Below are 12,500 nucleotides of genomic sequence, written 5' to 3'. Positions count from 1 at the left end.
CACACACACACTCTCAGAGACACACACACACACACTCAGAGACACACACACACACACACTCTCTCAAAGATACACACACACACACACACACTCTCTCAGAGACACACACACACACACACACACACTCAGAGACTCAGAGACACACACACACACACACTCAGAGACACACACACACACACACACACACACACACTCTCTCTCAGTGACACACACACACACACACACACATACACACACACTCTCAGAGACACACACACACACACACACACACACACACACACACACACACACTCTCACAGACACACACACACACACACACACACACACACACACACACACACACACACACACACACACACACACACACACACACACTCTCACAGAGACACACACACACACACACACACACACACACACACACACACACACACACACACACACACACACACACACACACACACACACACACACACACACACACACACACACACACTCTCTCAGAGACACACACACACACACACACACACACACACACACTCTCTCAGAGACACACACACACACTCTCAGAGACACACACACACACACACACTCTCTCAGAGACACACACACACACACACACACACACACACACACACACACACACACACACACACACACACACACACTCTCTCAGAGACACACACACACACACACACACACTCACAGACACACACACACACACACACTCTCACAGATACACACACACACACACACACACACTCTCTCAGAGACACACACACACACTCTCAGAGACACACACACACACACACACACACTCTCAGAGACACACACACACACACACACTCTCTCAGAGACACACACACACACACACACTCTCTCAGAGACACACACACACACACACACTCAGAGACACGTCGGCTACTGCATCTCACCTTTTAACATTTTGGTAGCTTTTTTCATCATTTTTGTTCTTTTTGTTCTGATTGTTCGTGTCTGTCTCACACATTTCTCACCATCTTTGTGATTTTGTTGCTTTTTTCCGACATCTTTGTTTGTTTTTTGTCGCATTTTTGTTGACAAAAGTCAATAAAAGAGTTCTTTAGACATCATAGAATTAAGGAAATCAAGCAAAACAAAGATGCAACAACCTGTTTCACAGCCTGAATATGAAAACTATACACACATACATATATATATATATATATACATATAAAAAAAACACTTTCCTGTGTTTTCGGTTTGGTGCACAACTAGGCGGGCCAAAATGTATTGTGAACCCAAACTGATATATCACATACGGGCCGGATCTCAATCTGCAAGGGGCCACATTTGGCCCGTGGGCCTGGTGTTTGACACATGTGGTCTAGACCTAAAGATTGAATCTCCTCCGATAGGTTTGTCAGCTGTTGTTATTCTGATGCTTTCATCAGCTGCTGGAATTGAAGACTTCTTAAAGAAGTTTCATTATTATTTTAGACGTTATATACCAAGGCTGCCCAATTTGGGGCCCGCGGGCCAAGTTTGGCCCCATGCTCCCTTTGTTTTGGCCCCCCATGGCATTTGACGTGCTCATGCTTATTCTCCTCTTATTTTGAAAGTGCTGTAAAATGCTCCCTGTAATGACTAGGAAGCTTGGTGCTGTGAGCCGTGCTAACGTCAGCCAGATGGAGCGATGGAGGCCGGGGCCCACTGATGAAAGAACATTTAGGAAGTCAGCTGGAGCCCAATGCTGAAAGACTTTAGAAACCCAGGACAGGGCTCATGTCTCCCACTACTGCAAGTGGTGAATAACTGGAAATGTTCTGTAATATGGGAGGTAAATGCAGATTAAAGAGCATTTATTTCAGATTTTTAATGTTCATTTTCTATAAAATATAAAACATTTTCTCATAACATCAACATTTACTTTTTGGCCCGTGGCCTTTTATCCAGATACATCTTTGGCCCTTCAGAGGAAAGAATTTGGGCACCTCTGCTATAGACTTTTAAGACCCTGCGGAAACCCTGTTTAAACCCTGTAGAAACCCTGTTTAAACCCTGTTTAAACCCTGCAGAAACCCTGTTTAAACCCTGCTTAAACCCTGTTTAAACCCTGTTTAAACCCTGTTTAAACCCTGTAGTTTAAAACCCTGTAGAAACCCTGTTTAAACCCTGTTTAAACCCTGCAGAAACCCTGTTTAAAACCTGTAGAAACCCTGTTTAAACCCTGTAGAAACCCTGTTTAAACCCTGTTTAAACCCTGTAGAAACCCTGTAGTTTAAACCCTGTAGAAACCCTGTAGAAACCCTGTTTAAACCCTGTAGAAACCCTGTTTAAACCCTGTAGTTTAAACCCTGTAGAAACCCTGTTTAAACCCTGTAGAAACCCTGTTTAAATCCTGCAGAAACCCTGTTTAAACCCTGTAGAAACCCTGTTTAAACCCTGTAGAAACCCTGTTTAAACCCTGTAGTTTAAACCCTGTAGAAACCCTGTAGTTTAAACCCTGTAGTTTAAACCCTGTAGAAACCCTGTTTAAACCCTGCAGAAACCCTGTTTAAACCCTGTAGTTTAAACCTTCTCAGAGAGAATCCTAGAGCTTCTTATGAACTGTCTCCACATTACGCCTGATATTACCCCCAACGATACCAGACTGGCAGTAGGTTATGGCTTTACCCTGTGATGTGATGTAATGTAATGTGATGTAATGTAATGTGATATAACAACTGTTGATCTTACTTGTCTCTCGAGCGGGGCTGACTGTTTGTGTGTGTGTGTGTGTGTGTGTGTACGTGCGTGTGTGTGTGTGTGTGTGTGTGTGTGTGTGTGTGTGTGTGTGTGTGTGTGCGTGTGTGTGTGTGTGTGTGTATGTGTGTGTGTGTGTGTGTGCGTGCGTGTGTCTGTGTGTGTCTGTGTGTGTGCGTACGTGCGTGTGTGTGTGTGTGTGTGTGTGTGTGTGTGTCTGTGTGTGTGTGTCTGTGTGTCCGTACGTGCGTGTGTGTGTGTGCGTGTGTGTGTGTGTGTGTGTGTGTGTGTGTGTGTGTGTGTGTGTGTGTGTGTGTGTGTGTGTGTGTGTGTGTGTGTGTGTGTGTGTGTGTGTGTGTCTGTGTGTGTGTGTGTGTGTCTCAGTGTGTGTGTGTGTGTGTGTAATATGAAATGTAAAATATTGTTATTTGTTGGATGTTTTCTTTTCAGTCATTAAGCGATGTTTCCACTTTTTAAATGTCTAAATGTTGTGTTTGTGTTTTTCGGGGGACTGCAGATGTAAATCAGCCAAAGACTAAATCTGGTGCAATGCATCAAATGGTCACATTTATGTTTTAATTGCACATTGTCCCTTTTATAAATAAACTGAAACTGAAAACTGACTTGTTTGTTGTGACAGTATCCAGCTTGTTGTCAAGCATGAACAGGTTTGAGGGTTCGTACATGTGATAACGTGTTGATGTTAGATATAAAAAGATATGAATGTATAGAGCTGTAACATATTGGAACAGCCTCCTCCCACATTAACCCTGATAGGAAACCCTTCCAGCTTGTTTTTAATGCTGCTGAGACTATATATCCTCCTCAACCAGAGCTCTGTTACAAGTCTACTTCTGCCCTGTCTTCTCTCGTCTGTCTTAAATGCTCTACTCTAAGTAGTAGTTGCACTTTATGTAAAGTCTATAATGTGTGAACTACATGTAGCTCATGTCTCAAATGTTGTTTTCATGTATTTTAACTGTGTAACACCACTTGATCCACGGTGAAACGTAGTCTCGTCTCATATATGCAGTGTATATGGTTGAATAAAACCTACTAGACTTGGCTTGTTTGCCTAAATATTGCTGTGTGTGTGAAACCTATTCTCATAGTGAAGTCTAATCTAATATTTACACAGTAGGAGTGAAGTGAAAACGCTTCCTCACTGCACCAAACACGAAATGAAGTTCCTAACAGATACGTTAATTGAAAGAGACGCCCCCTCATGAGAGCTGCTCACCATGTGATGGTCTGCAGCTTCACAGTTCATCACCACATTTACACACACACACACACACACACAGAGAAAAACGTCCACGTGTGTTCCCTCTTCCTAAGTATTTACAGATGTGTGTGTACATACTGTTGATGTGTGTAAAGTTACATAATATATTAAACTAAAACGTCCCACGGGCTGTTCGCTTTATTTGCAATGTTTAATACCAAAAACAAAAACAAAAAAATTACATAAAAAAATGGGACCACGATGCGGAAATGAAGCGCATCAGTACGCAGCAAATCAAATTTCAGTTTCCTAGGACGGTGAAGACAAAGTCCGCCCTACTCTGCCTCTGATTGGCTGGTACTCGCTGCATTCGTTGGTTGGATTTAGCAGGTTCAGGCATGAAGGAGAACGATTGGTTAGGCTAAGCCAATCAGATGTAAAGAAGGGCGGGCCATGGCGTCGCCGTCCTATGAAACGTACCCTCGCCTCCTATACAAAAGCCCCCGCCTTGCAGCTGGCAGAGCACTCCGCCAAAGACGATCAGAAGAGAAGCTGCGCCCTTTCTCCTCTCTCGCTCTCTCATTTTCGAAGCTAGCTAGCTAAACGTTACTCGGCTAAAAAAGATGTCGGACGAAGGTAAACTGTTCATCGGAGGTCTGAGCTTCGACACGACGGAAGAGTCTCTCGCGGCGGCTTTCGGCAAGTTTGGAACCATCGAAAAAGTGGATGTGATCAAAGACAGAGACACGGGGTACTCTCGCGGGTTCGGCTTTGTTAAGTATGAGAATTCAGAGGATGCTAAAGACGCAATGGAGGGCATGAATGGGAAGACGTTGGATGGCCGAGCTATCCGCGTGGACGAGGCGGGAAAGAGTGGCGGAGGTGGCCGGTCCGGCGGCGGAGGAGGTTACGGCTCGGCACCGAGAGGCCGAGGCGGATACAGCGGCGGCCGTGGTAGGGGAGGTGAGGAAGACTTTTTAATTATTATTAAGAATTTTTTTAAATAAAACTATATTCATATTTTCCCGAACTCCATGTAAAATAAATACAACTACATTGAAAGGCCATATAATCAGTTTTTTTGGCGGAGGATTTTCCCCCCACAAGTTTATTGGCATATTTTGACAACGTGTGTAGGCTTACAAAGTGTTGAAATATGCTATAGTCACGTTTCCTGTTTAAAAAACATCATCCATTGTTGCCGGGTTAGCGTAATTAGTATTGGTGGCACGGGCGCACATGTGTGGGGGGTTTAATCCTCGACGCAGCGGCCGCGGGTTCAACTCCAACCTGCGGCCATTTGCTGCGTGTCATTCCCTCTCTCTCCCGTTCCATGTCTTCATGTGTACTATGAAAAAGGCCTCTCTTTGTTTTTTTTTAAATCTTTTTTTCTTTTATTTTGAAGGTGGAGGATACTACGGCGGAGACGGCGGTTACTCTGACCGCAGCGACAGGAGCGGCGGAGGCGGCGGCGGCTACCGCAGCGGCGGAGGCGGCGGTTCCAGGCAGGGCGGCGGAGGATACGGAGGATACCGCGACCAACAGGACTACAACTAGTAAAACTGTTTCTAAAAATTCAGGAGCATCACCTGGATGGCTGGCCGAATTTCTAAGATGGCTGCTCAAAGAAAAATGCCCACGTGTTAATTGCTGACCTTTAGTTTCCGAAGTTCTGTTGAAGCAGCTAAGCGCGCGAATATGTTTAAGAAGAAAAAGAATGTAAACGGTCCACTATTTTTTTGTGATAAAAACCATGTTTAAGAAGAAAAAGATGGGATGAGTGACACCTGTAAGATGTCTCTCTGGCACTCTGTCACTGTATTATATGCACATTCACATGTTTTTGTTCAAATAAATATAGTTTGTATTTAAAGCTCCGTTTCCCAGTTTTTCCTTTTGAGCCGCAACGTGACACAAAATGGCGCCTGTGAGGCGTAGCGCTGCATCAGCAACAGTTTGGATAATCTGAGTCATTCATGAAATAAATGAAAAACCCAAACACTGAACTTGTTTAATGTGAGTATGTTTTAGAAGGTCCTGCAGGTTTGAAAGACGTGGGACAATTTTTGGGGGATATTTAGGGGAAATGCAATTAAGCATCATGGACTCATTACTAGAACTGTCTGAAATGTTAGAAAAGCTGAAGCAGATGACTAAAGCTAATAGCCAAAACTTCCTTAAGGTATCTTCTAGTGTCCAGTGTTGTGTGGAAGCTTATTTTGGGGTAAAACTGGCTGAATGTAGTTTCTAGTAAGGGGGGGGGGAGGATGTATGTTCCTGTCTCCTACCAGGCAGCTGATATAATGAGCATATATGAAGATAATGTAATGGAATAAACCTTCAAAGTAAATATTACTTGATTCTAGCTTCCCTGTGTGTGTGTCCATGTCTTTGTGTGTAGGTTAAGGGGTCATGGTGGTGTAGCTGTGCTGCATGTCACACAGCATATTTTTTTTTATTTTATATTCATTTATTCAGTTTAGCATCAATGGCAGGTGGGCCAAAAAAAACCACAACTTGGATAACTGTTTAAAAAGGTTATAATCTGGCTGTAATGTTACCCTACAGGACTAATGTTCAGCAGCAGTTAGTAACAAGCTGTAATGTTACCCTACAGGACTAATGTTCAGCAGCAGTTAGTCACTAAAAGTTCTGTTGTTGCTGCTGACAGACTCAGATTATTATTCTAAGTGTCTGACAACATTATGGGATGGATCCCTACAGAGATAGACCTTTTAGTTAAAGAGTAAGATCCCTTTAGTTTAACATGAAACAGCCCCGAAATCACCATCGCCAAACCCACCAGACTCCATGTAAATAATCAGGACTTTTAGCGTGTATAGAGCCAGCATATCTCCACCAGACTCCATGTAAATAATCAGGACTTTTAGCGTGTATAGAGCCAGCATATCTCCACATGTAAATGGGTGAATTAAGGGTTTATTTCAACCAAACCAGAGTGGTGATTGTTGGAACAGTGGAAAGATGAACCAAGACGGCTTTTGGTAGTTTTATTTAGTTTCTGTCCACTTTGAATGAAGTGTGTTTTACGATGATAAAAGTCGTGATTATTTACATGGAGTCTGGTGTAGTTTATTAATCAAGGCATTTTGAGGCAGAAACAACCTTTCAAACACAAGGTAGAAGCTGTGTCGAAACAGCACTGGAATGTAACTTAGTACATCTACTCCAGTACTGTACTTCAGTACCAAATGTTGAGGTACTTGTACTTTACTTGAGTCTTTTCTTTACATGCCACTTTCTACTTCTACTCCGCTACATTTCAGAGAGAAATATTGGACTTTTTACTCCACTACCACACACACACACACACACACACACACAAGCATGCACGCACACACGTACAAAGACACACACACAGACACACACACACACACATACAGAGACACACAAACACACACACACACACACACACATACACACACAAGCATGCACGCACACACGTACAAAGACACACACACACATACAGAGACACACAAACACACACACACACATACACACACACAGACACACACAGACACACAAAAGCATGCACGCACACACGTACAAAGACACACACACAGACACACACATACAGAGACACACAAACACACACACACACACACACACACACACACACACACACACACACACACACACACACACACATACAGACACACACACACACACACACACACACACACACACACACAGACACACACACACACACACACAGACACACACACACACACACACACACACACACACACACACACACACACACACACACATACACACACACAGACACACACACACACACACACACACACACACACACACACACACACAGACACACACACACACGTACAGACACACACACACACACACACACACACACACACACACACACACACACACACACACACGTACACACACACACACACACACACACACACACACACACACAGACACACACACACACGTACAGACACACACACACACGTACAGACACACACACACACACGTACAGACACACACACACGTACAAACACACTTCTTAACTATTCTGATAATCATGAATCAGTTTGTTATTTAGTTGATGATAAATCAGGTAAACTAGTGTGACGTCAGCGTGTTAAATATGAATATTTCTAGTTTCTTCTCGTCATCCAGAGAGGCTGGAGATTCTTAAAAACACAGTTTCAGATTTGTGAAAACTTTATTGTAGTTGTGAAAGTGCAATAAAGGGCGATGTCAGAGATCTGGTGTCCACATCAGACACGTTACAATAACAGCCAGTTCTTCCTCTCACGACTCTGACACTGTTTGAGACTCCGGGGATGGTTGAGTCCAGATTTGACTTTGTCTATTGGCGTGTTTCCATCACATGGTACCTGCTCGACTCTACTCGTAGTTTTTGGTTTTCCATGATGCGGTCCTTCCAGAAACATGCTGAGTTTTTTTGGGCTAAAATCCTTAATTATGCGGCACGTTTTCTTAAACAATGCGATGAAATTGCGGGAACTTTTTAAAACTGTGGTGTCATCGTGGCGTCATCGCGGGGTTTACAGCTTTTAGATGACGTTCACGTCACGTAATAACGCCACTTCATAACGTCACTTCATAACGTCGCTTCATAACGTCACTTCATAACGTCGCTTCATTACGTCGCTTCATAACGTCGCTTCATAACGTCGCTTCATTACGTCGCTTCATAACGTCACTTCATCAAGTCACTTCATAACGTCGCTTCATAACGTCACTTCATCACGTCACTTCATAACGTCACTTCATAACGTCACTTCATCACGTCACTTCATAACGTCACTTCATCACGTCACTTCATAACGTCGCTTCATAACGTCACTTCATCACGTCACTTCATAACGTCACTTCATCACATCACTTCATCACGTCACTTCATAACGTCACTTCATCACGTCACTTCATAACGTCACTTCATCACGTCACTTCATAACGTCACTTCATCACGTCACTTCATAACGTCACTTCATCACGTCACTACATTACGTCACTTCATCACGTCACTTCATTACGTCACTTCATAACGTCACTACATAAAGTCACTTCATCACGTCACTTCATTACGTCGCTTCATTACGTCGCTTCATAATGTCACTTCATCACGTCGCTTCATTACGTCACTTCATAACGTCGCTTCATTACGTCACTTCATAACGTCACTTCATAACGTCACTTCATAACGTCGCTTCATCACGTCCCTTCATAACGTCGCTTCATCACGTCGCTTCATAACGTCGCTTCATAACGTCGCTTCATTACGTCGCTACTCGCCTCACTGTGCGTCCGTTTTCCGTTGCAGATGTTAGTCCCGCCTCAGCGTGGCTGGTCGTCATAGCGGCCGTGACCTAACGCGACACCCAGAACGTGGAAGGTGTGTTGTTGCCAGAAGACACATTTAGTTTCAGATGAAGCTGGAGGCAGCAGAAATAAACACAGCTGGCTGACCAAACCAAAAAAGGAGAGTAGAGTCGAGCCTGTACCATGTGGTGGAAAAACACCATTAGGTAGGTGTAGTGGTTTTGGATCTGGACCTGGTCCAATGTGGTCAGCTTTAAGTTTCCCTTAAATTTCCCCTTAACTACCGAATCGCAATCCAACTTCAGCCTCGTCTACACCGCTGGGTGTTGGCTCTATGATAATCTCCTCAGATAGTGCTGTGAGTGAATGTCTCAGCTTTGTTTTTCGGTAACTCTGTATGAAGCCTGAGCAGAGAGCATCCTACAGCTCCTCGTGAAGTGGTCAAACAAAGCCTTTTGACTTTGGTTTCAGAGGCGGAGCTCCATCTCCAGCAGAGATTCACACCTCGTTATAACAAAGGAGCTCCTCAATAGTCTGAGCTCTATATGCAGATCTCCTCCGACAGATTTGGGAGTGAAAGAACTTCTCAGCTTTTGTTATTCTGATGCTTCCTGTAACTTTGCATGAGAGGATCCTACAGCTTGTTGAGAGCTTCTGTCTCTGCACAAAACCAAACAACAAATCCATTCATCCAGAAAATAATCCACACATTAATCCAAACTGGAGAGAAGTCAAACAAAACAGCAACTAAATAATCAGCCCAGCTCAGCTGCTGCGTGTCTGCACGCGCTCAGCGTCTGTTTAACCCCTCGTGGTGTCTTCCTCGTCCACCTGCAACTTTTTAGTTTTTCTGGGTCAAAATGTTAAAAATATTCCATGTTCTGGTCGTCTTTTTCGGCACTTTTTTCCGAAGTATCTGTCAATATTTTTCTGCGCTTTTCTGATGTTTTTTTTTTTAAGCTTTTCTCATGTTTATATCACCTTTCCCCACGTTTTTGTCACTTTTTTGACATTTTTTCCTACGTTTTTCATCGTTCTTTACATGCTATGACATAGACTAAAACACCCACATTCAATGAAAGTAGTGAGCTGATCATGTATTTAACTCGTGAGGAGCGTCGTAGGGAACCATCCATGTTACTTTGGTTGAAAGAAACCCAAATTTTCTGATACAGAAGCTTTTTGAAAATGGGTCAGATTGGACCCGAGAGGACAGGAGAGATAATCGTCCATCAGTTTGTAAATGTCTTCACTGCATCCTTATTTTATGCCTCTTATACGTTAAGATGTTGTGTGGATAATGCCTCAGCTCCACACATTACAGGGCAGGCCAATAGAACTAGTTTGCTCATACAAATACCTGGGATGTATATTATTATTATATTATCATTATGAGGAAGAGACGTCTTTTGAGTTGCATATTGAGCAGTTACTCACTAAATTGAAATTAAAACTGGGTTTTTACTTCAGAAACAGTTCTTGATTCATACAGAAAGTCAAGAGAAAGCTGATGGAATCTACCTTCTTGCCAGTTTTAGACTACGGAGATGTGTTTTAATGCAGTTACACACCGACCAGACGCCGACCGTCAGCAGTAAAGCCAGCGGGACTGATCAGTCTCCCCGAGTCGGTCCAAGAAGTTCCTCAGAACACCGAAGAGACGAGACGTAATACGTCTCCATAACAGCAGGCGGCGCTCATCTGGATTGTCGCCCAAAAAATGAAAACCAGCAGCTGATTGGACGAACGTGTCACGTGGGTCTGGCTGCTCCCCGACCATCATGGCGTCTCGTTCAGAATACGATCTCATATTGTCCTAAAATAGTTCACCGTAACGTGTTTCTGGAAACATCTGAAGAGAGAAACAGGCCGTGCAGCTGCTGAATCTGTCTTCATTTCAGATCAACAAAGGTCAGTTTAGAAGATCTTCATCAGATGTTGAGAGACTCTAGTCACGCTCATCCCGCTCCCCGTTTCGAGTCACTGACCCCCCCAGACTGTCAGACGGCCGATCATCGGCCCGGTGTGTAGCTGCCTTTACAGACACTCCACAAAGACTCTGTTGAAATCTTTGGATTCTGTGTATCATTCAGCACTGAGATTTCTAACGCGTGCTAAGTACTCGAGCCATCACTGTGTTATATGAGCTGGTTGGTTGGCCCTCACTCAACACAAGAAGGCTCAAATAACTGGACACACTCCTTCATATTTAACTACACTTTTAACACCTAGTAGATCTGAATATAATCTAATATCAAGTAGATATGTACTGGATGATGTTCCACAAACTAAAACAGAGTTTGGCAAAACGGCTTTTTGTTACAGTGCTCCAACGTCATGGGATAAGTTACAAAAATCAGCTAAAACTGCAGGTTTTTATTTCACATGCTGAATTCAAGTACTACTTAATTCACATACACACACACACACACACACACACACACACACACACACACACACACACACACACACAGACACACACACACACACACAGGAAGTGTGTCTGTACCTGCAGCTCCGAGCTCGGCCAGGTCATTCTTCACGCTGGTTTTCTTCACCGGGAACAGGTAGTTCTGCAGCAAAACCTTCCGCAGCGAAATCCCCTGAAACAAGACGACAGCAAGTCACGTAAACCTCCTCAACAGGGCCGGTAGTACAGGCAAACACTGGGGGGCCGGTAGTACAGGCAAACACTGGGGGGGGCTGGTAGTACAGGGGCCGGTAGTACAGGCAAACACTGGGGGGGGCCGTTAGTACAGGCAAACACTGGGGGGGGCCGGTAGTACAGGCAAACACTAGGGGGGGCCGGTAGTACAGGCAAACACTGGGGGGGGGGCTGTTAGTACAGGCAAACACTAGGGGGGGCCGGTAGTACAGGCAAACACTGGGGGGCCGGTAGTACAGGCAAACACTAGGGGGGCCGGTAGTACAGGCAAACACTGGGGGGGGCCGGTAGTACAGGGGCCGGTAGTACAGGCAAACACTGGGGGGGCCGGTAGTACAGGCAAACACTGGGGGGGCCGGTAGTACAGGCAAACACTAGGGGGGCCGGTGGTACAGGCAAACACTGGGGGGGCTGGTAGTACAGGCAAACACTAGGGGGGCCGGTAGTACAGGCAAACACTGGGGGGCCGGTAGTACAGGCAAACACTGGGGGGGCCGGTAGTACAGGCAAACACTGGGGGCCGGTAGTACAGGCAAACACTGGGGG

The 12,500-nt window shown here is 44.5% G+C and overlaps 2 protein-coding genes across 2 annotated transcripts in view; one reads left to right on the top strand and one right to left on the bottom strand.

The window, feature by feature from the left end:
* Nucleotides 1-12,500, bottom strand: part of itpr3 (inositol 1,4,5-trisphosphate receptor, type 3) — a 123,268-nt gene that overhangs the window by 25,468 nt on the left and 85,300 nt on the right. Inside the window, exon 40 of the mRNA XM_078244183.1 lies at nucleotides 11,799-11,892. Within this exon, the coding sequence (XP_078100309.1) occupies nucleotides 11,799-11,892 (94 nt within the window). The remainder of the gene's footprint in view (nucleotides 1-11,798; nucleotides 11,893-12,500) is intronic.
* Nucleotides 4,453-5,819, top strand: LOC144513190 (cold-inducible RNA-binding protein B-like). The gene is made up of 2 exons (XM_078244182.1): nucleotides 4,453-4,909; nucleotides 5,352-5,819. The coding sequence occupies exons 1-2, from the start codon at nucleotides 4,570-4,572 to the stop codon at nucleotides 5,501-5,503; spliced, it is 492 nt and encodes a 163-aa protein (XP_078100308.1). The 5' UTR covers nucleotides 4,453-4,569; the 3' UTR covers nucleotides 5,504-5,819.

Source organism: Sander vitreus, unplaced genomic scaffold, assembly GCF_031162955.1.
Source record: "Sander vitreus isolate 19-12246 unplaced genomic scaffold, sanVit1 R1_20, whole genome shotgun sequence".
NCBI lineage: Eukaryota > Metazoa > Chordata > Actinopteri > Perciformes > Percidae > Sander > Sander vitreus.
The sequence above is the reverse complement of the archived record's forward strand: the minus strand, read 5'-3'. Positions and strand labels throughout refer to the sequence as shown.